General features: G+C 45.8%; 11 protein-coding genes across 11 annotated transcripts; 7 read left to right on the top strand and 4 right to left on the bottom strand.

The window, feature by feature from the left end:
* Nucleotides 1-213: 213 nt before the first annotated feature.
* TREMEDRAFT_71204 (uncharacterized protein) lies at nucleotides 214-4,289 on the bottom strand. Its single transcript, XM_007003032.1, has 16 exons — nucleotides 4,022-4,289; nucleotides 3,798-3,937; nucleotides 3,728-3,749; nucleotides 3,578-3,682; nucleotides 3,420-3,533; nucleotides 3,193-3,369; nucleotides 3,025-3,136; nucleotides 2,832-2,979; nucleotides 2,654-2,783; nucleotides 1,638-2,609; nucleotides 1,515-1,599; nucleotides 1,407-1,469; nucleotides 1,199-1,363; nucleotides 961-1,088; nucleotides 701-887; nucleotides 214-427 (listed from the first exon to the last, which is right to left on the bottom strand). The coding sequence occupies exons 1-16, from the start codon at nucleotides 4,178-4,180 to the stop codon at nucleotides 279-281; spliced, it is 2,856 nt and encodes a 951-aa protein (XP_007003094.1). The 5' UTR covers nucleotides 4,181-4,289; the 3' UTR covers nucleotides 214-278.
* A 467-nt stretch (nucleotides 4,290-4,756) lies between these two features.
* Nucleotides 4,757-5,278, top strand: TREMEDRAFT_27459 (uncharacterized protein; the record flags this gene model as incomplete). The annotated part of the gene is made up of 3 exons (XM_007002292.1): nucleotides 4,757-4,843; nucleotides 5,030-5,126; nucleotides 5,208-5,278. Coding segments are annotated over 3 exons (255 nt in total), but the record flags the coding sequence as incomplete, so codon positions are not given.
* A 165-nt stretch (nucleotides 5,279-5,443) lies between these two features.
* Nucleotides 5,444-7,458, bottom strand: TREMEDRAFT_28201 (uncharacterized protein; the record flags this gene model as incomplete). Its single annotated transcript, XM_007002378.1, has 7 exons — nucleotides 5,444-5,685; nucleotides 5,733-5,856; nucleotides 5,909-6,030; nucleotides 6,154-6,480; nucleotides 6,703-6,883; nucleotides 7,075-7,232; nucleotides 7,392-7,458. 7 exons carry the CDS (start codon nucleotides 7,456-7,458, stop codon nucleotides 5,444-5,446), a joined length of 1,221 nt encoding a protein of 406 aa, XP_007002440.1.
* A 1,625-nt stretch (nucleotides 7,459-9,083) lies between these two features.
* TREMEDRAFT_27581 (uncharacterized protein) lies at nucleotides 9,084-10,181 on the top strand (the record flags this gene model as incomplete). Its single annotated transcript, XM_007002308.1, has 8 exons — nucleotides 9,084-9,123; nucleotides 9,200-9,226; nucleotides 9,270-9,323; nucleotides 9,369-9,451; nucleotides 9,496-9,550; nucleotides 9,597-9,636; nucleotides 9,680-9,834; nucleotides 9,913-10,181. 8 exons carry the CDS (start codon nucleotides 9,084-9,086, stop codon nucleotides 10,179-10,181), a joined length of 723 nt encoding a protein of 240 aa, XP_007002370.1.
* Nucleotides 10,182-10,696: 515 nt separating this feature from the next.
* On the top strand, nucleotides 10,697-12,731 carry TREMEDRAFT_67845 (uncharacterized protein; the record flags this gene model as incomplete). Its single annotated transcript, XM_007002956.1, has 9 exons — nucleotides 10,697-10,842; nucleotides 10,965-11,025; nucleotides 11,165-11,300; nucleotides 11,509-11,652; nucleotides 11,694-11,730; nucleotides 11,772-11,872; nucleotides 12,046-12,208; nucleotides 12,459-12,618; nucleotides 12,660-12,731. The coding sequence occupies 9 exons, from the start codon at nucleotides 10,697-10,699 to the stop codon at nucleotides 12,729-12,731; spliced, it is 1,020 nt and encodes a 339-aa protein (XP_007003018.1).
* Nucleotides 12,732-13,101: 370 nt separating this feature from the next.
* Nucleotides 13,102-14,942, bottom strand: TREMEDRAFT_67844 (uncharacterized protein; the record flags this gene model as incomplete). Its single annotated transcript, XM_007002955.1, has 6 exons — nucleotides 13,102-13,395; nucleotides 13,441-13,509; nucleotides 13,600-13,994; nucleotides 14,046-14,087; nucleotides 14,132-14,638; nucleotides 14,669-14,942. 6 exons carry the CDS (start codon nucleotides 14,940-14,942, stop codon nucleotides 13,102-13,104), a joined length of 1,581 nt encoding a protein of 526 aa, XP_007003017.1.
* Nucleotides 14,943-15,426: 484 nt separating this feature from the next.
* TREMEDRAFT_27301 (uncharacterized protein) lies at nucleotides 15,427-16,755 on the top strand (the record flags this gene model as incomplete). Its single annotated transcript, XM_007002273.1, has 4 exons — nucleotides 15,427-15,592; nucleotides 15,722-15,988; nucleotides 16,100-16,446; nucleotides 16,501-16,755. 4 exons carry the CDS (start codon nucleotides 15,427-15,429, stop codon nucleotides 16,753-16,755), a joined length of 1,035 nt encoding a protein of 344 aa, XP_007002335.1.
* A 258-nt stretch (nucleotides 16,756-17,013) lies between these two features.
* Nucleotides 17,014-20,128, bottom strand: TREMEDRAFT_42931 (uncharacterized protein; the record flags this gene model as incomplete). The annotated part of the gene is made up of 12 exons (XM_007002514.1): nucleotides 17,014-17,189; nucleotides 17,343-17,685; nucleotides 17,901-17,998; nucleotides 18,143-18,267; nucleotides 18,318-18,361; nucleotides 18,411-18,483; nucleotides 18,665-18,773; nucleotides 18,834-18,962; nucleotides 19,209-19,261; nucleotides 19,400-19,529; nucleotides 19,576-19,675; nucleotides 19,847-20,128. 12 exons carry the CDS (start codon nucleotides 20,126-20,128, stop codon nucleotides 17,044-17,046), a joined length of 1,632 nt encoding a protein of 543 aa, XP_007002576.1. The 3' UTR covers nucleotides 17,014-17,043.
* A 1,269-nt stretch (nucleotides 20,129-21,397) lies between these two features.
* On the top strand, nucleotides 21,398-22,661 carry TREMEDRAFT_73346 (uncharacterized protein; the record flags this gene model as incomplete). The annotated part of the gene is made up of 2 exons (XM_007003078.1): nucleotides 21,398-22,291; nucleotides 22,463-22,661. The coding sequence occupies exons 1-2, from the start codon at nucleotides 21,825-21,827 to the stop codon at nucleotides 22,659-22,661; spliced, it is 666 nt and encodes a 221-aa protein (XP_007003140.1). The 5' UTR covers nucleotides 21,398-21,824.
* Nucleotides 22,662-23,178: 517 nt separating this feature from the next.
* On the top strand, nucleotides 23,179-24,283 carry TREMEDRAFT_56488 (uncharacterized protein; the record flags this gene model as incomplete). The annotated part of the gene is made up of 4 exons (XM_007002565.1): nucleotides 23,179-23,338; nucleotides 23,430-23,509; nucleotides 23,646-23,745; nucleotides 23,920-24,283. Coding segments are annotated over exons 1-4 (373 nt in total), but the record flags the coding sequence as incomplete, so codon positions are not given.
* A 1,168-nt stretch (nucleotides 24,284-25,451) lies between these two features.
* Nucleotides 25,452-26,636, top strand: TREMEDRAFT_27266 (uncharacterized protein; the record flags this gene model as incomplete). The annotated part of the gene is made up of 5 exons (XM_007002266.1): nucleotides 25,452-25,580; nucleotides 25,730-25,785; nucleotides 25,853-25,977; nucleotides 26,105-26,220; nucleotides 26,475-26,636. The coding sequence occupies 5 exons, from the start codon at nucleotides 25,452-25,454 to the stop codon at nucleotides 26,634-26,636; spliced, it is 588 nt and encodes a 195-aa protein (XP_007002328.1).
* Between the last annotated feature and the right edge of the window lie 419 nt (nucleotides 26,637-27,055).

Genomic DNA, 27,055 nt, shown 5'->3' with positions numbered 1-27,055 from the left:
TTAGAGCGTGAAAAGGATACTGGTAGGGTGAAAGTTGGAATCCGACTGAAATTTGGATCGACTTTTTCGGTCGAAACCGGAGCGATCGGGGCTTGGTGACACACATACATACCTGGTAAGTACCAAAACTATGAAACTACAGGCGAGTGTCAAGTAGATTACCTTCATCGTCTAAATTGACCGGGAGCAGTTGAATAGAAGATATGGACGGGTATGTCTCAACGTCAATGCATGCCTCATGTCAATGTGTATCATTTGTATCATTCCATAAATCTCGGTCAAGCCTTTATCGCTTTTTGAGAAACTGTCACTTTATCCCCTAATGACAATGCTATACCTTGAGACTTTGCTCGTAATCTCACATGACCCGTCAATCCCTGTCCATCTTCCGCTAGTTCTATCGAGCAATTGGCTAAAGCGTCCTCGCCTAAGCGGTCAGCATCTCTTCACTTCACTTCTCGGCCTTTCTCATGGTTCAAATCCGACGAGGAATCACGTCTCGGCCTTTCTAATAGTTCAATTCCGACGAGGAATTAACTTCTGAATGTATCTCTCTTAGTGTGATTGGGAGAGTCGATTCAAAGAGACGCTAGCTACGTCTTTCGTACAGCTATAGCAGAGTGGTGCGTGAACCAGTGCAAAGCAGTTCAAAAGCCGCTATTGGATAAGGTGGGATATGAAGCCATCGAAGAAAACTTACCAAACAAACTCTTCGCAGCTAAATTCGCAGAGAGATATTGACAATCCCCTTCCAACGCCGCGTCCGGTGTCAAACACAACATATTGGTAGATTTGACCAAATGATCCAAGAACGCTCGGAGATCCGTCATGGTGGAATTGACGGCTACTTTGTTCTCCCATTCAAACTCTGTCCACAGGCTTCGGAACTGCGTCGTCAGTCAATGTATCCCGATCTGTCACATGCTCCTGGTGAAAGCTGCAGGGACGAAGATGACCCACCTGGGATTCTGGAACATAGTTCGGTTGTACAAAACTGAGGATATCACAATGAATATCATTCATGACAATGTTGACACTGGCATCGGCTGCTCCTTGTTTGTCATAAACAATGTTACCGAATACGACCCCTGTCATTCAGCTGAACCCCTTGGGAACCTATCATACGACTTCATCGCTCGGAAGACGGATCATTTCGAAAGAGAGCAGAGATACGAAGGACGGTGAACACTACACTCACCTGTCTCAGTCGATGACACTTTGATAGTGGCGGCGATATGGTGGAAGCCGTGAGGCGCCAATGTATGAGGTGCTGGTCTCTCTACCAACTTGAGGTCTCCCAAAGTAGCAAATTCGACCGTCAGGTTCTGCAGAGTCTCCGTCGTTTGATTAACAATCAAAACGTCTACCAGTCAGCGATGCAACTGGCAATGATATAGAACACTGACCTAAAAGCACATCAAACGCTTGTATAGTAACGACAGCCTCGGCATAGACAGGATCAGAGAAGCCTGGAAGCATCAGTAACAGCTCGAAACCGTATGACACGAACTCACCAGTGAGTTGGACTATACGAGATAATTTGGAAACAAAGTCTTCTTGTATTTCCGTACCGGTAGCACGTACTAAATCATAATCAAGCTGAATTGTCAGCTTCGTCTGGGGCATATCAAGCTCACATCATCCGCATCCCCTCCGGCTGTCTTCTTCGATAACTGAGCAAAAGAGATCAAATCGTCCACTTGAACTATTGTAGTCTTCGATTCTTTTTCTCTCTTCGCCTTTGCTTTCTTTTCCTCATTCTTCACCATCTTGGCATACGCCGCTTTGGTGTCCTCTAGGAAGACTTGAGTCATCACGCCCATATTTTGCAACTGCGCAAGAGTCTCGATGCAGTTCATTATCCTCTCTTGCGAATCTTCGTCGATCGGTACGGCAGAGAATTTGGATTGGCCCACACGGATGACAGATGTCATCATGAGGATCGCTTCCGCTCTCAGAGTGTTGATGTCCTCTGCCGGTGGTCCACTCTCAGAGAATCGCATGACGAGTTTGGTGAGAGTCGCAGCCAGGACAGAGCCGGTGAAAAAGTCTCCTCCCAGTATGAGAGCTCGAAGTGGTGGTTTCGAAGCTGCACGGACCTGTTCCAATCTGGCCGCGGCAACATTGGACGTGTAAACGGTTTCAGTGGCGTAAGTGCCATCGGGGAGGACACGGGTGGTGGTGATGGCTTTGGGTTGTTCTGCTGGTTTCTCGGTCGAAGACTCGTCTGCAGCCTCTGCTTCGTCCAGCAATCGTTGTTCCGAAGCCAGGATGGGTATTTCTCCGATGACTTTTCGTAACTCGTGGACTGCGTGCTTGATCTCCGCAACACCTGTGCAATACTCGCCAACAATCCACATGGCCCCACGGAAGACTTTACCGGATTTGATCTCGCTGAAAGTGGATATAAGCTTATCGGTGATGGCTGGTCGGAGGTCGGGGAATTTTTCGACCACCTCACGAACGAAAGCGATAACATCGACGGCGGAAGGGTTGCTTGAGTCGCCCAAAAAGTCCATGAGTACATATACCACATTGGCGGCGACCTCTGAGAATTTGATGGCACATGAGTGGATGGATTGAATGAGGAGTTGCCGATATTCGATATTCTGGCATGTCAGCTGGTGTACATCTTCCAGAAGATAAGATTCACTTTGTCGTATTCCTGTTCCATGGTACTTTGTAATTGCTTCTTGAGGAACAAAACCACATCCTCTACATTTCGACTGGTCACCAATTCTAGGGCAACTGCAAGAGCTTTACGTTTCACTTCCATGTCAGGACTACTCATCAGCTCAGCTCGTCCACGTGAAAATATCGACAATGCTCACCTCGAGAGAACTTTGAGGATGTCCATCACCATTCCATCAAGCACATGCTCATGTTTAGATCTCAGAACGTTGAACCTGTCCAACACGATGATTTTGACGTTGTTATCCGCCTCCTTGACTATTAATTCTGCGAATGCCCCGGCCGCAGCTACGACATCAGCTATAGCCACTACAACGCAGTTGGAAAGCTAACCTTTGACAGCGGCGGGATTCTGCGTGAGAGTCGTAAGGCTGACTGCAGCTTCATACTTGACGGCGTGTGATGGAGAGTTGAGTAGCTCGAAGATACATCTTATCCATTTGGCCTATTCATCAGTTGGATGCTCATGACCTTTTGAGCAAATATGAAAGCCGAACTGACTCGATGTCCTCCTTCGATTTTAGCTTCTTTCCTGACAAGCTCAATCACGGCCATTTGCATAAGTTCGTCCATCCCACTAATCTGGTCAAAGTTGGTCAGGACATATCTGACAGCAGTGGATTGAGAGATATTGCAGAGTGCTACAAAAGCATTGCGTTTACAAGTAGAATCGGATTCCTACGAGATTATCAGTAAAGTTCATCCCAGTCCCAATAAACGATACTGACAGCAGCTAGGAAGTGTCCAGAAGTTCCGTGCATCAGGATTAATTGTTCGTGATCTTGATATATGGTCCATACAGCAAAGACTGCATTCTTACGGACGAAAGAATGTCGATGTTCCTATAACCTGTGAGTTTGACATTTGGGTCATGGTCAAAACTCACAAGACATGATCTAACGGTAGGTACTAGAGGTTCGAGTAATTCTGATTCTCTGATTTTTTGCAAGAAACGTAAAGTAGCACCACGTATATACTCATTGGGATGTTGCTACATCATCAGACCATCATCCTTGCATTTCAGTCATCAACGTACCAGGTCATTACGAATGGCATTGCTTGATCGTCAGCGACAGTTAATGAAAGAATGAGAGAGACAGACATACCATACCAGAATCATCTCCTGTTTGAGCTTTCCGTTATCATCAAGTTTGGGACATATCTCCCAGTAGAAATGTAACATTTTCTTGATTTGCTTATTTCGAGATGGCATGACATATTGAATGATTGGCATGAGTAGTTGAGGCTAAATGGTCAGCTATATCCTCTCTCTTATCTCTTGCTCAGGACCTAAGAGAGAGGTATAAATGTTCATAGTAACAATACTCACATATGAATGTCCGTTCAAAGTCCCTATAATGATCCTCTTGACGGTCTCTAACTTGACCTCGTCCGAACCTTTTTGAAGGGCGTTACGAAGGTCATTAGACGATGGGGTGTCGAGGAGATCATCATGGACTATAGTGTAACAAGTGGCTGAAGGGTTCATCTTGTTTCTGCTGACCAAAATGTCAGAAACCTGTCTTCGCTCTTCCTATAGCAGACTACTTGTATAAGTTGAAAGTGATGATCAGTGAGGTCTAGGTGGAATGGACTGTAGGTGCTGTCGTGGTGGACGAGCGCGTTGGAAGGGAAATGCAAAGAAGTGCCACATCTCTCGGGGAAATCGGCATTTGCTCAGTTCCCATGGACGGATGGTTTGGACGGAGATGAGCCGAAAGGTCAAGGTTGACTTTCTGCAAAAGACCGTGAAAGGTCTCTCTCATACTTACCTCCTCTCTTTTCTGACCCCTCCCCTTCTCCCATTCACCCAGGGGAGATAAGAAGGTTTTCCGAGTTTGCAAGATGGCTTCCCCTACAGTCACCGTGAGTTTCCTTGTTGGAATCGACCTCAGACATGTCCACATTCCATATGCCACAAACACATTCCGGACTTCTCTCTTTAGACTGCTGCTTATTGCCGTCTGTCCTAGCCGTCCAATACATAGTGCTGGTGAGGACAATAGATGAAAGGACTCTCTTTGCTGCTGGTTGTCTTTGGTGAAAAGAGAAACTGATCACATAGGTCGTCCGATATTCCGCAATCTTCACCGGTATCATCTATGGCATAGTCCACCAACGGACATTACAACGGCAATATGATGAGCAAAAGGTGAATACACATCTGACTACATTGAATCTGAGCTGACAATGCTTTTCCTTGATATCACCGTTGCTTACTATTCCGACCTCATCCCTCTGACACTCCGACTCTCCCCGGCGTAATCCTCTGTCGTTCCGTAACGAATCTTCTTCCTGTCTCGGGCTACAAATTTGGACACCCAAATCACCAACACAGGCCAAACACCATGTCGCTCACCGAGAACATCTGATTGAGGAGGCACGGAAAGCGTACGCTGCGAAGAAGGCTGCTGAGAAGGGTGGTGCATCATCTCGTCAGTCAATATTTCAAGCACTCTTTGACACTTCCGATCATGCTGCCATGCTGCCGAAAACAAAGGCTGACGGTCTCACAGTGATAACCGACCCAGATGACCCACGATTCGACCTGGAGAAACTGGTAGAGTCATGGACGAAAGAATCATAAGATCAAAGCATGCATCGATAGATTCACAACGGCATATCTAAGTCACATTACGCTATGCCATGAACGCCTACTCCGACTTGAAGCGATACAACAATACCTAGCCTCTCATAGCACCTATTCAAAACTCCATGGACTCCTCTTTCACCTTCAGCGCCCTCGTATCCCTCAGAATGGCCGCGACATGTTTCTCAAACATTTCCACGTAAGGTTTGAGAGAAGTATGTTCGTAATCTTTTCGTCAGTCCGCGCAGCCGAGGGAACGAAGGGCATACCTTCAATTTTCCTGCCTTTTTGTTCTTCTTCAGAAGGTAAGTGATCGAGCTGACTCAACAACTCCCCTACGGTAGGTACAGTATCGGGATCGAATTCATCTACTAGATTGGGATTAACAGGTATACATACTCGACCTATGTGGAGTCAGTGAAGAGACAAGGTCTGGGATAATGTAACTGACCTGTTCCTGGGTGTATACAGAAGGGCGATTTTAACAAGTGATTCCGGTGTTTAGACACTTCACTATCTATTCGGGGGTATGTGTACTGAAGAATGATGTCTTGCATCGCTCTTTGATATCTTCTCTGAGCGTGTGAGCATCAATCAATGATAACAGAGTGAGATAAAAGGGCCCACAAAAGTCTTATGTTGGTCGCTATCTTCTAATGGGGCAACACGACTTTGTAGGTCATGCCACTTATCAGAGCTTGATCGTCCGGGGTCAGATTGCCATACATTTCTGAGAGTGCCGGTGATATCTGAGCATCAGCACATGAGCCGAATTCCTACTGACAAAGAGAGAGAACACAACAGGAGCAAGATTGAGAGAGACGTACGAGAGAGAGGAAAGTAGAGGAGTAGAAGAGGAGGGACGGACTAACCTCTATCTTGGGGAAGAAGTGACAGTAATGTTTCCCAACCTCTTTCAGATCGAAAACAATCTTGTTCCTCCAAACATACTCTAGCAAAATCGAATTTCAAAGTTTGTAATGTATCTTCGAGAAAAGGATGTAAAGGTGCTTCTCCATTTGATCCTCTAACATTCACTTTCTTCATTTGTTCTTTACTACCCTTGATCACTTCTAAGAAGGTCACGATAGCCTTGCGTTGATCATCGTTAAGATCTAAAGCTTGAGAATCGGAGATCCAACAATGAATTCCTCGTCGACCAGAGTAAACCCATAAGAGATGTTTGAACCCAAATGTTTCTGGCGGTTAGTTTTTTTTCCTAAATCTCGCCCCCCCTTCCCCCCCAACTCCCACCGATTCGACATCACTCAGCAGGTTGACACAAGACGCACACCTCGAGTTTGCCAGTTGAGCATAAGGTCAGTTGAATATGGCCATGTTGCACAAATTAGGGGGAAAGTTCGAGGGGTTGAGGGAGGGTACGAGGAGAGACATGGAGAACAGATAAAGGAATGACCCACCCCTCAAGGTCTGGTCCAACACTTTGACAGCAGCGGCTATATAACCCCAACATCGTTTACATATCTTCTTATCCGTACAACACGTCCGGATTTCGTCATAATCTGTCATATCGATATCAAACACTAATTCTCTTCTTTGTGGTTGTAAAGCTCCCGCCGCTAGAGTTTTGCGATCCCTTGGCTGGCTCACTTAGCTCTTCACTCTTTGTTGGAATAATGATCATTCTCGTGCCTACACATTTCTTTCATTCCTTATCGGCCTCCAGGCAGGTTCTTACCGATCAAGTAGCACAGAGAGAGCATCTGCAGGGACTGAGGAGTTGATAGAAATAGCTGAAGGGGATGGTGAAATGGTACGGAGAAGAAACTCACCCGAGCACTATATTGCGGACCAATCTCGAATCTGGACGGATTCAATCGAAGTAATTCTTTCTTGAAATCGTCCGCGGAGTGGAAAGAGTTGTATCGTATGTATACATCTCCCTGAAGGGTAAAGGCGAATTCTCTATGAGTGAAGAGTTTGGCAGGGGCTGTCGATCAGCTCGGCACAGATCACAGTTCGTATTGCAGAAGCTCCAGATATGGGGTATAGCGATGACAACTTCATTGAGTACGGCAGGTGAAAAGTCTAAGGGAGAGAGGGATGTGAATAAAAGAAAATCATGTGATGGAATAATGTAATCACATACCATGATCTTGATTTAACCAAAGGAAGAACGGACGATATGGGAATAAACGACGGTAAAAAGCGTTCATCACTTGAGGTGAACTCGGACTGAAGAGTCAGTGATTCTCCGCTGTGCAAGACACCTGACAAACTCATAGTCCACCATCCTACAGGTCAGCTATGATTGTTCCAAGAGGTCGGCCAGCTTACGGGTCGTCTTTGATAGGTATGGGCATGTTGAGGTTGATATGACAAAGTCGAAATTCTCAGTGGACGACATTTGACGCGACGCGTCGGTCGAGACATGAAGGAAATTGCTTCCGGCTGTCCCATGAAGCCCAGTCGCTGTATTCGCTGTGATCCTTGTGCAAGTCTTATAGCATGAGGAATAATGCATCATGACGGTGTTCTATGTTGTGAAGTAATCCCAAGAGAAGATCTAGTGTATGGTATATATCTACTGGATGATGTTACCTCATAAGATGAGCTTTCCCTGCACGGCCCATCACCGGCTCGTCCACCTCTACCTCTCCATCCTCCCCTATGGCTCCCCCTCCCGGCATGACTTTCGCCATTGGCAAGCCGAGGAAGAGCTATTTCTGTCATACCCCGAGCTGAGACATCATTGAGCACACGATTAATTGCAATATCTTCCCATACCCTAGGCTGGTGTAGCTCGGGTAAGACAAATATCCTGTCGAACCCTTCTGGCCGTTGCGGAGTCGGAGGATCAAACTGTCTGCTCATATCATCCAACACCCGCAGAGCGGTGTCAAAATCTTGTATACTTGGATGATCTTTCCTAGTAGCTAGACGAGCTTCCAGAGTTTGTCGGGATACAGGGAGGACGAGTGCCCAGATCCGAGGTGGTGGCCGATGTGTTTTGGCTATATTGACGAAGTGGGCTCGTTGGCTGACGCGTCCGTCAGTCTATCATATCACGAATTCACACCGTCCATCCTACACAGGGCGAAGCACGAGTATCACATTGGATATAGTCGATGCCATGAACAAGGTTGAACAGAGAGATGCTGGCTAGCAACCGGAGGGACGTTCTGAGTTGAGATATGAATAGAGAGCTCACGTAGGATCGAAATCACATCTATCAACAACAACATTATGTCCTTGTTGAAGAGCTCGTTGAACGACAAGTTCGCATTCCTTCCGTCGCCTGCCTGGTGCGTCATCTTGAGACGCCCTGATCCATTGTCGTCGTCGTTGGAGTAATGAAGAATGCTGACTGGAACTAGCAAAGGATTTCCCTTCGGAGCCCAATGCTGGTATTGAAGAAGATGAATCTGGCAAACCATAACGAACTAGAGCTTCTGAGAAAGTCGTCTTGCCGGACCCTGGGAGACCGACCAGAATCAGGACGACCTGTGGCTAGAGGATTAGCTGAAACAACTATAGGAAGTACGATTTACCTCTTCACCTTGAGATGAATCACCTTGATGTTTGGATCTCCATGACTGAGCATCAACACTCATTGATGATTGAGTGTAATGTGACATTTGAACAGCTAAGGGATAGAGGAAAGTCGGTCAGTTTGGCTTATGGGAGGACAAAGTGCGGGCCTCGCCGCTAGGATCGCTTCTATGTATGTTCCCTGCTTTCACCCATACACCCATATAAATTACCCATCCTCGTCTTCTTTCCTGTCAACCCCGCATCTCAGTATAAGTATCACCGCACTCTCTATGCTTCTTATAGTATAATGGACGGGGAAGGAGGTACTGAACTGCTTGAAGCGTATGGTGAATCATGCCTTTCCCTGTCTTCCCATCTTCCCGGTCGTCTGCAGTGCCCGCGTGAAGTCATAGCTGATCTCAGACTACCTTTTCAAGTTCATCGTCATTGGTCAGCTCCTCTTCCAGTTTCTGAGGCTGCAGCTGACATCAAGGTGAAGCAGGAACAGGGAAGTCGTGTCTGCTATATCACTGCATTCACGAGACTTGTGCGTATCCTACTGATCACTCGACAGTCTTTCTGACCACCACAGTCAAAGAGCATTCAGCACATACCATAGGTGTCGAATTCTCAAGTCGTACGCTTAGAATAGGTGATAAGAATATCAAGCTTCAAGTAAAGTAGACACGTTGTCCGTAGAGATTGAGCTGACAGTACAGCTTTGGGATACAGCAGGACAAGAGAGATTTCGATCAGTCACGAGATCATACTACCGTGAGTATCAACCCATAAGTCCGTCTATGGAGCTAACTTCGGACAGGAGGGGCAGCGGGGGCTCTTTTGGTCTACGACATCACTTCGTCAGTCACTGGTTATACTCATAGGACGGCGCTGACCATTGAGACGACAAAGCTTTGCGAACCTCAGCAGATGGTTGACCGATTGTCGGGCTCTAGCATCCCCTCATTTAGTCGTTGTGCTCGTGGGCAATAAACTTGACAAGGAGGAAGATAGGGAAGTTGAATATGTCGAAGGATCTCGATGGGCGCAGGAGAATGGTACATCTTCATTCCTCCTTCCACTCCCCACAACTCTGGTTCACAAAACGTCACCGATGGATGGTTGCTCATACTCAGGATTATTATTCGTTGAAGTATCATCCTTGACAGGAGAGAACGTCACGACACCTTTCCTCCTCGCTGCTCGTTCCATACTCTCTTCTATCGATTCAGGCGTTCTCGATCCAGACACTCCTAACACTGGTGTTAGTTATGGTGAGAGACAATTACGAACCGTGGGTAGTAGCTCGAGACTTAGCATGGCATTTGGAAGAAGTAGTAGACGAAGGAGACGGGATAGTGTGAGTATACGGGATATGGTAGGGAATAATCGGTGCAGTTGTTGAAGAAGCGGGAAGATGCCCATGTGCCTTTCTGTGAGAGAGTGAATGATCGGGAAAGTTGTCGTAAGGTTCGATATAATGTGTGCTTATTGTATGTACTTGTTTAATGCCGACCCGTTACGCCGTTGCTGACTCCCTGACGGCTTTGACGGTTTCACGGATCATGCGGATCACGGAAGACATCCAAGGTTGTAAGCCAAGAGGAGGAGGGAAACCGAAGAAAGCCGAGGGAAGGAACAAGTACCGGTCTTTCGAATAAGCGGAAAGGTCCATCTTCCTCCCCGTCCCCCCTGTAAACTGGGAATACTTCTGCTCTACCACCTTGTATCTAGCATCTCAAGCAAAATCTCTCAGCAGAGACACACGGTTCGAAATACCTTCCCTTTTCATCCCTTATTCCGAATTGTTCAACGCCTCAGGTCTCACTCGGTCGACAACCAACATCAAGTCACCTTGACATATCGCGACCTCATCAGTAGACCTCTTAAACGTTCAGCGCATAGTACGATTGAGGAAACATGTCTACCAGCACTAGCAAACCCTTTGGAGGTGGTAGAACAGGAGATAGGATAGTACCCAAAGCTTCGGGAGCAAAGGAGAAAATTCCACTGAGCACTCATCTTATAGCGGGAGGAGTGGCAGGTCTGGCGGAGGCTTTAGTATGGTGAGTCACCTCCTCTCATGTCATATTTACTTGCTCTAACTTCCCAAACTCCCAACCAACTACGTATATCTCACATGCAATTTTCACCTTTGAGGTGTTTCTGTATGAAGCCTGACTCTCAGCCATCCACTCGACACGATCAAAGTGCGGATGCAACTCTCCCGGTCACGAAAAGCCAAGGGTGTGAGTGGATTTCATTCTCCAATACCCTCTTCTGTCACGATCTGTTACTGTTTCTGGATGGTCAAGCTGTGTAGGAAATTGGTTCTGCGGACATTATCACACTCTAACAGGTCTAGATGGAAATGATGCTGATTCACAGCTCAAGCCCCTTGGATTCTTCGCAACTGGAAGACAGATCGCAGCTCGAGAAACCCCCTTAGGGTTGTATAAAGGTCTCGGAGCGGTCATTTCGGGTATCGTACCCAAGATGGCTATTCGTTTTGCTTCATTTGAATGTGAGGCGTCTACTCTTTTCTTCGTCCTCGTGTCATTTTCCATCTTCTCCCTCCATACTACTTCCCACTTCTCTTCACATCCCATTTCTAGCCATACTTTTCAACTTTCCTATATCTACTTAATTTTCTTCTCTCTCTTCTTGGTCACACGTGGAGGAAGTGATTCTATGATTCTGCTACACACTTGGGAGGAGTAGCTGACAACAAGTCTACAAAGGGTGGTTATCCGACCCAGATGGAAAGATCTCACCTGGCTCGACATTCCTCTCTGGTTTAGGAGCAGGTGCGACAGAAGCTGTGGCAGTTGTCACTCCTATGGAAGTTGTCAAGATTCGGTTACAAGCACAACAACGTAAGTCTCTTTGCGTCAACCATGTCTGTTACTCATGATAGATTCTCTGGCGGATCCATTGGATATCCCTCGATATAGGTGAGTCACTTCTTTAGTGAAAAGGACATTATTCACAGAAGAAACGCGGCACATGCAGTCTTCACCATCGTTCGGGAAGAAGGAATAGCCACGTTGTATAGAGGAGTCGCTTTGACTGCTTTACGTCAAGCTACCAATCAAGGTGAGTTTTCTCAACCTGTTCATACCCCTACATACTCCTCACCTCTCATTTGCAGCATGACACCGGACCAAGATCTGTTCCCAAGTCAGTGGAATATCGATAGGCCTCGTGTGGGATGTCCGTCGTCGGATTTGAGGGGATTGACAGGTGATTGGGGTAGGAACTAATGACAGGGGTCAACTTCACGGCATATCAACAATTCAAGAAATGGGCTTTAACATATCAACCAACTTATTCTGAAAAAGGGAATTTGCCAAGTTGGCAAACTATGATAATCGGATTGATATCTGGTGCTATGGGACCTTTTTCCAATGCTCCTATCGATACTATCAAAACGTGAGTTCAAATGTAAGAATCTCTACTACCCTACATCTCACACTTCTCGTTTTCCATATAGTCATTACTGACTTCTCCTGCTTTCACTTTGTTCCTCCGATCCGATAACCTAGCCCCACCAAAGCTCATCTTCCTCAAGCTTTCACCCTATAACAACACCAAGTTCCTTGATGAAATAGTGAAAAAGTTTAGATGAAGTTGTCAAACTTCTAGTGTGATGGAACAGTCAATACATGTTAACACTCTATAGACGTATACAAAAAGCATCAAAAGTTCCTGGTGAAACTTCATTATCTCGATTCATGACGGTAACCTCTGATTTGTTCAAGAATGAAGGTTTCAGTGCTTTTTACAAAGGTATCACACCTCGTGTTTTACGAGTCGCCCCTGGTCAAGCTATCGTCTTTACTGTATGTCATAATCTTCTTTATAGTGTTTTTCTGATGGATAGGTATATGAAAGAGTCAAAAGAATTATTGATAGTGCTAAAAGTTCATCTCTCGGAGCGGAATATGACGAGTGATCGATGATCTTTCAATTCTCTCTCACTACCTTTCTTCACTTCTTTGACTTCATCTCTTTTGTCTTACTGGTTGTCTTGGTTGACGTATGTGTACGTGTGTACCTTTTACCCTTTGTTATTGTGCTTGTAACCCTTGTACGACTGTGATGTCTTGATGTCATTTGTTACTCTATCACAACTCTTGATGTCAATTGTCACTCTGTCATAACTCCTAATGTCATATGTTATTCTTTCACAATGATTTTAATGCAATAATGCAATGCAGGGTCTGCTACAAGATATACAGTCGAGCACTCGTACTCGTACAGTTTGGGTGTAGTACAACACGCGTTCGTGGGACAAAGTTCGATTAGGTTTGTACAATCAGATATCACACTTCCCTATTCCCCTTAAGCTCATCATATCTTCTCCTCTTGGCTTGTAATCTCCAATCTCCCTCACCTTCCACATCAGTCATCACGATAGCTCCTTTCGCACCTAATCCCCGTTTCTCAGCTCGTAATTCCACTTCTATAGGTGTTGATCTTCCAGAACCATCTTTACCTAAACCTGTACCTGGTTTCCATCCTTGAGAAGCTAACATAGCTTGAGAGAATTTACTTGGACCCATTCCATCTCCATTTTGACCTCCTCGTGAGCTTTCATTTTGTCCTCCATGTCGTGTCTCTCCAGAAACAGGTGTGGTGTCGATTACATTTGGAGTTCTTACTCTTGGTGGTGGAGAAGGAGGATACATTTTTCTTCTTATCGCCGATCGATCGATATATTCTCTTTTCTTCTCCATCCCATCTCCAACACCAACATGATCCCCGTCACCTCCTCCAAAACCATATTTCGAACCGACTCCTACGGCGTTGGCCCCACTGACCATATAGCCACTTTTTTTCTTACCCCCCTGACCAGCCTCTTCTCGCAGTAAGACCTCTTTCAAACTCGCCATCTCGGCTTTTCGTTTCAATTCTCTATTCTCTCTCTTCTCTTTGCTCGTCATTGCCCATGGAACTTCAGGTACTGGTTGGGAGGTAGCGGGAGGGGGGGAAGGAAGTTGACCATCGTCTAATCGAATTTCGTTGGTTCGGTTTATTTGACAGACTTCACATGGCCATTGAGGATGAATATGACAGATGAAAATTGTGGAACCTATTCGGAGGGTCGAGAGGTGGGATAGGGGATGAGGACGAGAGGATGTTTTAGGTTCGGATAAACGAATTTCGTCTCTTCTTGCTTTTCCTTTACCATTACTACCACTACTAGCAGCTGTTACTGAGGGAGGGAATGGAGAAGATGGAACTGATATTGCCGTATCAGATTCACCTAATTTCGGAGGAGGTTTAATAAATGTCCCATGTGTCGAACCTTCCAATAAGCCCTTTGTCTCAAACTTTTTGGAATGAACTCACCAAGATCCACAACCCACCAACCTTCTTCTTCCTCTTCTTCCTCTTCATCCCCCTCATCAGGAGAAACATTCCCAGATTTCCCCCAATAAACAACCCCATGAGTTTTACTAACCTCCATCTCACGTAATCTAACCCTTGCTACACCACCCCTTTCACATCGGTCCCTACCCAATTGTATCCCTCCTTCCCGAGCGTCGATCACCGCTACTTGTCCTACCTCCAAACAATCAGATCGATCTACCACTAAGCGAAGGATATGACCCGGCATCTTGACTAGATCATTAGGTTCGTCCGTTTCTGCGGGAAAGGAGTAAATAGAAGGATCGTCATATGCTGGATGTTTGGTCAAAAAGGGGAATTGTTTATTGATCGTCGGATGGGATGATAAAGATGAAGATAGGTTTTGTTTATTCTGTACGACCTCGGCTAGTTTTTCAGGATCCATAAGACCACCCCAACCTACATCATCTTCAATCTCCCCGTCTTCTTTGTTATGGTCTTTCTCATCTTGTTCATTTCTCCCATACTCCCTCTCACCTTGATTGTCCTCGTTATTTTGCCCCTTTGATGTATCTGAAGCAGAGGGCGGTGGCTCATTTTCAGGCACCGTACTTTTGTTGGTCTGTGAGGTAGGATTTGATTTGGACGGGGTATTGGTAGAAGTAGTGGTGGAGGACGAGGAGGCGACTGGGAGGTAAGTCCAATGACCTTGAGCGTCGGGAACGGCATAAGTCCCCCATTGAGCGTTATAGTAGGCACGATGAGAAGGTACCCATACCCATCCTCCCTCGTTAGCTTCGGGAGTGGTCATCTTGTCGTGTATCGGCTTGCTTGCGAGTCAACGATCAACGAGGACAAAGCAGGTTAGCAGGTTGAAAGTTGTCTTTTGACAGAGTTTGGGAGGCGGAGGACGCCGCTCCGTTTCACTTCCAAAACGGGACACCATGAAACTGGTCCAGAATCGTTCCTCCCTCCCTACCTCACTTTTTCCCCGCTCTCCACTCCCACACTTAGCTTTTGATGATGATCCGTTCATGTAAGGTTCATGGTTCAGATTAGACAAGGGGTTTTGGATAACAATGCACACGACACGGGTACACGGGACGGCGGCTCTGAACGTTCGCCGGAGTGTACTTTATGTCGAGGCCACGCACGTGCGCATTCAACGAGATCCTCAGGAACGTCCCATTTTTTTCTCTTTTTTTCCAAAAGCATGTTCGAGTATATGACCACCTTCTTTTCTGTAGTCTTTGATACTGACCCATTGACTCATCGTGTGACCAATCTAACTCAGAATGTCTACAACTCTGAACCCGCCTGGCGTCGTTCAACCGCAGCCTCAAATACAACAGAAGCCAGAAGAACCAACTATCAGGGGTTTATTACCGAAAGATGAAGATATGATTAGGATGTTAGTTGGACAAGGTGTCATGGAAGGACTTGCTCGTGCCAATAGACGTGGTGAGTAACTTTTTTCCCGCCTCATCTTCCCCCCTTACATCTTCGCATACGTTTGATCCGAGTGAGGTGATGGATGTTTGTCTTTGATTCATCTTATGTTCTGTCCCACTTTTATCCACTAACTCTCAGTTTACACTCATCCCCTTCTTCTCTCCCTTTGGATCCTCATTGGCGCTTTATTAGACTATCAATTCTCTTACTTTCCTTCCCCCGATATCCCATTATCCACAATATACCCTCTTGTCGGTCCGGCACTCGTTGCATTACCCATTCTAGGCGTTGTGGAATATCTTCATCGACCAATCTTCACCAAACTTCTCAGAACGACAATAGGAGCTCCTGATCTCGTGTCACCATCAAGATATTATTCTCAACAAACCAACAATGTATTTCCTCGTACCCAAGCGACCAATCGTAAAACATCCGCAAAACATGAGAAGGAATCTCATGATAATTCCAGAATCGTACGGAATGGGATAAAGTCGGAGGTAGGTGAAAATATAAAAGGTGGAAGTTGGGTATTCATACATAAATCTGAAATTGTTGGTTGTATCATGTTAGATCATAAATATCCAGGTCAGAGTTTAGGTACGGTTTTAGGTGAAGATGATGGGATATTAGGTGAGAAAGGTATTTTGGATCAAGTGTTACTTTCTTCCGATAAAGATCAAAAATCAAAATCGAGTGGTAAAAGTGTCAAATCGGACAAGACAACATCACGAAGATCGTCGAAACAGGGAGTAGAAGAGTCAGAGATGGAAGGAAGAGTGGTACAGATTAGACATTTGGATGTGGATTTACCATTTAGAAGACATAAGATCGGAACGGAACTCTTGGCTCATTCTCTTGATCAAGTTTTTGGGTTCGATCAGACTGATTCTTCATCCACCGAGGGACAAGATACAAAGAAAGGGAAGGATATCTCCAAGAAAGAAAATGGAGAGTCAGAAATGATGGTGATAGTCTTTACGAATCCTTTCACTCCTGGTGGAGAAAAGTTTTGGCGTAAAGCGGGTTTCAGACCTTTGTCCGATGTACAAACAGAGGGATGGGAACGATCGGAGAAAGTCGGATTGTTTGGTTGGAGAGGGAGATGGATGGGGATCAGAAGGGTCGAATGGGAGGAAAGGAGGAAAACTATATTTGACAAACGGTCAACTTAGGTGTTTAACCTGAAGACGTCATGACTTACTTTGTGTGATTTTGGAAAGTTGGCATCATCGAGTGAATGGGGATGAATCAAGAAGGAGAGAGGGCACAGAGAGAGAAGGATCATAAGGTCTTGACTACTAGATGAAGTTTGTTGTTTCACAATGCATCTACAAATTATTTATTCGAAACTCTTTCCCTTCGGGATCTTCCCCTTCCCCTGGATTCTTGATCTACTCCTTCAAATGATTAATGCACTAGAAGACTATAGAGAGATATGTAGATGTTGCATGCTGCACCTCCTATCGAACTTTATAACTCTGCACAGTGACCATACTTCCCTCTGATACTTTTCCATTCACAGATACGGAGAAATGTATTTCCACATCTAATTCTCGAGAATTAGTAGGGGATTTCCTACAATGAAATTGACCGATGATACTTTGACCTATCCATAAGCAAACTTCTTTTACTGTAACCTACTCTCCAAGCTTGTACACCTTCGGGTCATCCAGGAAAGCAGATGTTCAATGACTGGGGATAACGGTAAGATGTCTGAATCGAGATTGATGAAAAGATGAAGATGAAAAATCAGACGTACTTGGCTGAAGAAGGATTGAATTTCTCAAGAGAAAAACTACTTGTTTCCAATGCGTTTCTCTTCCTTTTGGACCCGTAGTGAAACTCACTTCCGTTCCCACTTTCCCTTCCCGGTCAACATGCGGCGGATGGATTGGTTCGGCGATGTTGGTATTCTCGTATTTGACTAAATCAACGGTATGTTCAGAAGAAACATGTGAGGCTTGACCAGAGAGAGGGGAGAAGAAAGTATTGAAATGTACCATAAATGCTCGAAGGGTGATTGGTGCTGTCGTAGCTGAATGTATTTGGAAGGAGGAATGAAAATCGAGAGAGTTTATAGTGGCCGAATGAGAGTTGATATCCTTTTCATCAACTTTTATCCAAAACACACAAGTTTCGATTGGGAGAAATAAGTACATCTTGTTTGGAAAAACAGCGATTCTCACGAGAATCTGTGTGAACAAACAGGGATCGCGGAGAAGAACAGAGATAATGTCACTCGTGCTTTTGAAAGAGAAGAGAGGTGATGGCATGGTGATAGTGAAAGAAGTAAGAGAAGAAGCTTGATGAGACATACTTTGATTATACTCTCCGTGGTTATGACTTCTTCAGGGTCGACAACTTCTGTAAGACCTTCGTCGAAGTACGTATCTGACATAGTAGACATGTCGAATCCTGCGATTCAGCGATCATTCTCACATTCTTAGGCCAGATTCGCGCTCATACCCAAACCTGCCACCAAACCACAGGAAAGCAGACGGGTAGAGCGGATATGACTCGAAAAGCCAACGAAGAAAATACTATATCAATAAGACTTACCATATACCGAACTCCAAAATTTGACCCTCTCTGCCCAAACTTTCTCAGCGGTTATACCACTTATGACCAATCTCGTTTGAGAAGGAACCATCAAACCGGTATTTGACAAGAACTTATCCCTAGCACTGACCATCAGCGAAGGATGAATATAAATACGGTTGGATGGTCAACTCACACAAGGACGGAATCCAGCATGGACTCGTATAACAGCATATAACCCTGATGATCAATCATAAGTCAAGTGGATTGAGAGAAGAGAAAGACTGACCATCCATTCGCTGATTATGATATCTACCTTAAGCACAGGTAGAGAAATTTCTTCCACTTTTCCTTGTATGATACTTTATGTCAGCATCACTGAACTCGGTAGATAAAACTTGACTTCTCCGCTGTCCGCAGATATCATAGGGCCACTGATCTGATGAGATGGAACTGGACAAGGATCACAGGGGATGATTACAGGGTGAGAGAATGAGTTGAATCAAGTCTGATGGAAATATATGACTTTGAGAAGGAACGTACGTGATGATATCCCCTAAACCATTCTTCTCCACATTTTCTCTTGCTTTCCCAGCCAAAGCAGAAGCTTCAATCCCATAGACCTTGACTGCTCCAGCTCGAGCGGCGAACACTTACATCAGCCACTTTTCAACATTGATCTATTCTTGATGAAAAGAGAATGACCACTCACTGGAGAGAATACCCGTACCACATCCGACGTCCATCACCGTAGCCCCTCGGAACACTTGAGGGTTGGAAAGGATGAAAGTTGCGTAAGACATGGTGCGGACAGTATCTTTGAGCATGATTTCGTGAATGTCTACCAGATTAGTCAATATGAAGCTGGAAGATGTTTTGATAGGTGGTATATTTCGATCTGAGGTCCTTTTACAAGTGACGTCTTGGTTGAAGGAGGGAAGATTCGCGACAGAAAGGTGGGAACTACATCCAACAGCAAAGACGGAGATGACAATTGAGAGCGAAGTGTGAAGCGAGAGAGGGCAGGGAGTCAGAAGACTAGTAAGAGATTCAATGAGAAGAGATCAGTGAAGAGATATGAACTCACCATTATGTTCGTAAGATTCGAAATAATGAGTATCATCATCTCTTTCTTTCCCTCTGCCCTTGCCCTTCTGCCCCAACTTTCTCACCTGCGTCATTGAGGCTGACTCCCCAGAATCCGACGTGGCATCATCCACCAATGAATCCCTCAACAATTCCTGTAATCTCTCAATCTCCCTCTTAGCATCTACCAACTGTCTCTCAATATCTCCCTTTCCATCGCTTTCCACCCTTTCCTTGACCAATGAAGAGCCAGAAGGGATTTCCTCTCGTGACCTCACGTCCGGAGAATCTTCATCAGACCATGTATCTTCAAAGTCGAGCTCTATACATCAGCTCTGCGAGGGTGGTATTAGGTACAAGTAGCTAACGTAAGAGAGGATCATCAAGGATGACCGGATGGAGAAAGGTGTCATCTTTCAGTCGAGGATCTTGAGCGGAGAGCGATTTAGCTTGGTCGGGAGTTAGGCACTTTGGATCAGCAAGTCTCATTCTCCCTCTTTAGAACACAATTCCACTTCTATTCATCTTCTCAATTCTGAATTCAGTCACTTCGAGAGCCTGATGAGCTTCAAAACAAATACCACATGAGATCACTTCCACACTAATGTCTTGAGTAAGGATACTGAAAGTTGAACTCACCTCAGCCCTGATGAGATTCACATATCTCATACGTCCATAAAAGTCCAGATCCAACCTCTTGCACTCTTTCATCAAATCGAACCCATGATTCTCCGAATCATACACTAACTCAAGTTTAGCATTGTCCAAAATCTCATCAGAGAACAAAGATTTGGTTCGTTCGGCTTCACCCAACGATGACACCCAATCTGAGGCTCGTTCGTCAGAGTCGGTACTTTCTGATCCTGAATCATCCTGTGTGGACACTAAACCTATAGTCTCTTCAGTCAATCGATAGGTCATTGTAGTTCGTGGTCGGCAGTCCGGTCGTTTAGACCTCAGATTGACCAACCTGTCCAAAATTCTACTCACACCCAAAGTTTTGCGGGACCCCACATTCCAGAACTCATAGCCATGTTTACGTAAACACCAGAGAAAACGGAAGCTTTCCGGCCAGAAGTCGGCGCTACCTTGATTTCGGCTTGGGGATCGGAGAGATGAAACGGGTCTAACCAAATGCATCTAAGACGATCTGATTGCTCGGACAGAGTGGCAACCCCCGAATGGAGACTGTATGTAGACCGCTGTACATTCCACCACCGCGAGGCTTTCTGGAGACACCCTCAAACAAGACTTGAGATGACGTCGAATGCGTGAGAAAGATTACTGGTGGCCAGAAGCTGAAAGCTAGTACAGTAACCATGAGCGACACAGATAAGGTGCGTGAGATCTCTGCGGCCGAGGCCGGGGGTTCGGTACTGCCTTTGAGCTATGCACTCCATCAGCCCATCACTGATCACTGATTACCGACGCAATCATCTGACGCGTGACTACGCCATCATCACTGCAGCATGCAGCTGCCAGAAGGATGTTTTTCACAGGCAGACGTGTCGAGGCCATTGGTATTGATATTAGAAGTGCCATAACAGCTCCAACAGCCGACACCGAACCCATGAAGGTCTCTTACGGTGGAGTAGGATGTTTCATTTGTCTATGGTGCCTCCAATTGCTGTGATTAAAAAGTGGACCGAGTCAAGGAGGCAGGAGAAGACGCGCGCCGTGCACAGGGACCATTCAAGTGTTCCCGATCTTAAGTGGTGTGATATCAGAAGGAGTAAAATCCTCTCCTCTCACGCCTACAGCCCTGAATACATTCCGAGTGGCACTCGATTTCACCGGCGCCACCTCACGGCCGCACGGAAAACCCTTAATCCTCCACATCCCTGGCCTTTACGCCTCTTTCTTGATTTGCGGCCTTGCGGTTCGGGGTGTGCGGCAATCGCCCATCCTTCAAAGACAGAACCTTGAAAATCCCACCCAACAGACTATATCATCTTTTAGTGTTCCTTCGCACAGATAGACGTCTTCTTTCTCTATTCTCACATTTTGTCCAACCGGTGGGATATATACAGTTCCACGACGATTTTGACGCGCCGAAGAAACGACGATCTCGACGTACGACGGTGTGAAGGTGACCTGTGGGACGTGTCAAAGATTGGAGACCGTGCTTTGTCCGAGTTAAAAAACACTCAACTGATGGGATTTGGGACTTGAAACGTTATCTTTCGACTACTTTTTTTTCCATTTCGACCTAACATAGATCGAAAGATCAACAAGCATCTTACTATCTTTTCGCTTCCTCTTCGCTTCAACAACATCTTGTCGCCCCAAAGTTCGTCTGACCCTTGTCGATCATTATCTCTCACCCCTTCATCACGATCTCTAGTGTAGATTCGATCTTGTCACACGTTCACTCGGACAAGTAGACGCCCTTTCACTTCGTTGACATCGGCGATCTGATAGTCATCGTCATCGAAAATCGTCATTCGTCAAATCGTCCGTATTTCCCACTCTCGTGTGAGAAACATAGTCGAAACATACTTTTACATCGCTCCCCTCTATCTCCAACTCACTTCACTCTCCTTCAATCCAGTTCTCGACCTCTCGAGTGACATAACGGACCTCTAACCCTTTATTCTCACATCATTCTCATCTCAAGATGATCCCCCGTCTACCAGTCACAGCGACTCAACTAGTCTTCCTATTCCTCCTCGCCACTCCTGTTTTATCCCTCGCTCAGCCCGTCGCAGACCCAGAAGCCGCACCAGCACCAGCACCTCTCCCCATACCTGCCCCTCAACCAGTACCGGCACCAGCTTCTGGGACTCTCGACGCTCCTGCCAAATTACAACCCAGAGCACCACAACCATCCCGACGGATGGGTCAACGACGAACAAACAAAGCCGAACAATTGAAGAAAAAAGATTATTCATCTTTCCTCTGTCCCGGTGGAAGTGTCGCTTGTCCTATCCCTCCTCCTAGTTTAGAAGACATCACCCCCGCGTCAATATCAAGTTTAGAAATGGGTTTGAATTCATTGGCGGATTGGTTCAAAGTTGGATTTGAATGCATCGAGTTGGATACCGAGTTGAATTCATGTGGTGGATGTTTAGCACTTGGATCTGGGTAAGTCAAATTTTGTTTCTGATCCCGCTCGAATAAAAACACAATCGCTTGAACACGAAGATCTTCCTTCCTTGTCCATAAGGGGTCGACTCGAATAGTTTTAGATTTTGACTCATTGTGAAACCGAGACAGACATCAAAGAAAGAAATGAATCAGTCACTGACGTATCAGACAAGATTGTTCACTCATACCCAACGCCCGAATGACAGGTTGCGAAGCCGGCGCATGTTCAGTTTACTCGTGTTACGATGGTTACGTCGTTTCACCCGATCGTACTACTTGCGTCAAAAAAGGTACCGTTACACCTGCGACACCAGTGACAGCTTTCCAGTCTGGTCAAATGGTACTCGAGGGTGAAGTCGAATCATAATCCAACAATCTATATCTTGCCACCATCCTGTCAGCCCAGTCATCAATCTTCATCTATATCCCTCACCTCCCCCCATTTGAACAATCAAATCGATATCACGATGGAATAAAGAGTATTTTAGAAGAATGAAGAAGTAGGAGATTAGAATAGACAGCATATTGGAAAGACGGAAATATATACCTTATCATATGGACATTGTTTTGGAGAATTTATCATGTAGCAAAGGACAATTCTTGGTACTTTTTTTGGGTACCTACAACTAGAGATTTCATCTTTTATAGTATGTTTCATATGTCGATGGCTGGACGGCTTTGATACGAAGAGTGTCAGCTATGAGATGCATATCATTTTTCATAGCTTTTCAGGCTCACCATCATTGTGTCGGTAGTGGGAGGCAAGCAAGGTACCGGTGGCCGGTGGCGGATGGCGGAGTAGAGCACAGCTTGAAGTTTCCGTATTCCTAACCCTTTGGACGTCATCATATTCAACTCTACACTCGGCATTCCTTTGCCTCTCTCTTTCCTTCAGCTATTCTATCAGACTTCTTGCCATTGGGTCTTTTGTCTCCAGTCTTGCGCCTTATACCAACAAGTCTTTGACAGACTTCGACTGTTCGTATTGGATCCGCTATCGTCCTTCCCTCATACGCAGTTAGGATCATCATGTCTCGCTATTCGGTATGTCACACTTCTGTCTTCCTCCATCAATCTCAATCGGGATACCTGATCTGTCGGACTTGGATAGGGACATAAGTTGATTATGTCACAGTATTACAATGTTCAACCTATGCTTTCCAACACTTCGGTTCATTGGGCCTTATCGGGTAAACATCCAAGTCGAGATCTGGAGTAGGTCATCCTCTTTCTTCACTATACCATCGAGCGTGATGATCATCCGTATCAATCATAAACCCATCCGCTTCCCTTACCATACTGCTCAGTGCCAGAACCCGGACAGACAGCCATCTTGTGAGCTGACCACGAGTTATGCTAAAGGAGTCTTGAGATCGTATATCGATGTCAAACGACAAAGAGGGCGGATGGGTACTGAGATCAGCTATAAGCTGGAAGTTTTGGAAGAAGAGGTGAGTAAATCTCACGTCTTCCGTGTCAAAACCCTCGATCTGACTCTTCGCTTCTCCAATATCATCGACTGACATATGCCCTCTCTCAAGACTTGAGATCGTACTGTAGGACACAAATATGTGTCTTGATGAATCTTACTTGGTGGTCTGATAGTGGGGAGAGTTGACAGATAGCTTCCTCAATGGGCAGAGGCCTTTCGAATAGTCAGACAACAATATGGTCTTCCCCCCTCTCGTGTTCTCCGAACTCCACAACCCACTGCCGCTCGACGTCCCACTTCCACCTCTGCCCTCCCTAGCATCTCAAGAATCTCATCACAACCTTCCACCCGTCCTTCAGGCTCGAGGGTAACATCTACGTCTGACTCAACTCGTTTGGGCGTACCAGCAGCTGGAGGTCTCATCCATCGGGTATCTACAGTTTCGGGTTCTACTCATACATCCACACAACGACCCACTCAGACAGAAGATGAAGAAGGTGCTCCTCCACCACCTTATACCCCGAGAGATCCAGAACCTGAACAAACGATGATGTTGGAACAACGACTAGCTGCTGAAGCTGAAGCTGCCGGAAGAGTACAACCTGATCCCATGCCAAATCCCGTTCCTGTCGCTGCAGAAAGAAGGGCGAGTTTGATGGATCGACCTGATACTCCACCACGAGAACCTGAATTAGCTCAAGCATGGGAAGAAAGTCAATTCGAAGAGGCCAAAAGAGCTTCATTAGCTGCTGCTCGTGAACGGGCAGATATGGAAGAAGCTATGAGGTTGAGTCTTGCCGAAGCGGAACGAGCTGGTGTCACTCTTCTTGTGTTGGATGAAGATTCAGCTGGTCCTAGTTCAAGAAGAACAATCTCTTATGATCCCCCACCCGGTCCACCTCCTCAGAGAAGGGTCGTTAGTGAAGCCACTTCCTCTTTGACAAATGATTTGGCAGGTTTGACTATTCCTGGTGGATGGGAACAAGGCCTTATAGGAGATCATCAAGGACAAACGCAAGATGAGTCATTGCTTGATAGGAATGGATCACAATTACAGAGTAACAATCCTTTCTTATCATCTTCCGAAAGAGAAGAGATCCAAGAAGATCAAGGTTATCCTGGAGAATTACTACAACCTTCACCTCCTCGACAACCAGAAAGGAGGAGAGTAACTTCCTCTAGTTCATCACGAGATAGACCAGGTTCACAATATACTTCACATAATTTCTCACCTCCTGCACAATCGTCAAGATCATTACCCCTTCAACAGGAGACACCGAGATACACTCCTCCTGAAGGTCCACCTCCAGCACATTTGAGAATCGTCACTCCTCCAGCTACAGTATGGCCAGATACGATGCCCATTCCTGAATCGGTTCTCTCCCCTCAATCACCTATGAGTCCTCCAAGATTACCCGCCAGACCTCCTTCCTCACGTCCTGTCTCTTCAGGATTTACGTGGGATCAAGAACCCCCTACGAACTTACAACCACCTATGACTGCTCCCGCGCAGTTCATATCTCCCACACCGCCCCCTGATCAGCAAATTTCAGCTTTGACTGCTCCGGCACCAATCCCTTCGTCAAGTAGAAGACTCTCAATGACAACGCGAGTGGATGGGGAAGATCCGTTAGAGACGTTGAGGGAATTTGATACCATTTTCTTAGGTCAGTTGATAACTCCTCATCTTTACGAGCTGACAGTCTAGTGGATGACTCCACTTCTATGTGCGGGCAAAGATGGGAAGAGGCGAAGAAAGCTTTGATGGAAGTGGCTGAGATAGCTGCAGGGTATGATGAGAACGGTGTGGATATTTATTTTGTTAATTCCAAACGTGTGGGTAAGGAGTTGCGGGTGAGTTTTCTCGTCTCGTCCATCTCTCATCCATCTCCACGTGACATTTTATCAGCGTATATCCATACCTGCAATCCCCGCTCGACTGTGTCACTATTGGAGTCACTGCCCAGCTATATCTTAGAAGTCCAAATGCTGAATGACATCAGACCGCTGCCGATGTCGAAGATCTTTTTGCCGGTTTGGAACCTAAGGGACCTACACCGTGAGCATTTTCTCTGCTCCACTTCTCTTCATCCTTTTGCTACATGACAGATGGAATTGACCCATAGAACCGGTCTGAGGTTGGAAGCCATACTCCGTGATTACATGGCTCGTCTCGAACGATACTCTGTTTCTACAGATGCTCAAGAAGGTCATGTAAAACCTATGAACCTCATCGTGGTCACTGACGGTGGTGAGTTGCATCGATTGATAAGATAGATTAGTCTGAGCTGACACAGTTTTCTCTCGTCCCATCGTCACCCGTAATCGACTCTTGAATTCTGATCCTTCCTTATCCCGCGATGAATTACTGGAGACAGCCCCTACGGATGATCCGGAGAGTGTGTTGATTAGTATTGCCAAAAGGTTGGATAGAGGAGAATATCCTCTTAGTCAAGTGGGGGTACAATTTCTACAAATTGGGGATGATGCAGAAGTGAGTGACTATTGATTTTTCTGATTTCATTCATTTCCCTTCCCTCTTTCTCCTACAAGTCACTAACGCCCAACTGTCAGCCCTGGGTATATGTCGGGTGGACATGTCCACGGATTGCTCTTCTTGCCGGCCCATATGAGATGGTGATGGTGACACGATCTGGGCGTATGCAGTCGTCGGAGTGCATTTCTTTTTCAGCTCATGTCGTATCGGCATTGGAAGTGTCAGTGAAAGAGTAACGAGCTGATGAAAAGGCTAGAGAAGCATTACAAGAATTGGACGACGGTTTATCTTCTGCTCATGGGATCAGAGATATGGTAGATACTGTACCATACGACGGAAGGGAGATGACGGCGGGGTTGATCATCAAGACTTTGTTAGGTGGGATCAACCGGAGGTTGGATAGGAGGGGTTAGGCTAACTTAGGGGGGAAGTGCAGCTTGGTTGTAGCGTATGTAGCATGATGAAATTATCTGAATTCGGACAAAAGCTCGACCCAACTTGTCGTACCAACACTGGGGTCTTCCTTGCTGATTTGGCTGACACCTCTTTCACGTGGTGACGTCTGAAATCTGGTCAGTACAAGCTGAAGACAGAAAGTCCTCGACGCGTGCGTCTACTACTTCCATCCTTCCATCTTTCCCTTTAACTCCTCACTTTCCCTTTCTTTACCAATCTTTCTACTCAAAACATTAACCTAGATCAACTTTCCTCGGACCACCGAACGACATAAACATACCATCAACTTGACTAGAATTAAAGCTGCGTTTAGGGAAAACTACTAAATACGAATCAGGACAAATCAAGAAAGATGGTCATCCCCACATTCCTCTTA

The sequence above is a fragment of the Tremella mesenterica genome (assembly GCF_000271645.1).
Source record: "Tremella mesenterica DSM 1558 unplaced genomic scaffold TREMEscaffold_2, whole genome shotgun sequence".
Taxonomy (NCBI): domain Eukaryota; kingdom Fungi; phylum Basidiomycota; class Tremellomycetes; order Tremellales; family Tremellaceae; genus Tremella; species Tremella mesenterica.
Note: the sequence above shows the minus strand (reverse complement) of the source record. Positions and strands in the feature narration are given on the sequence as shown.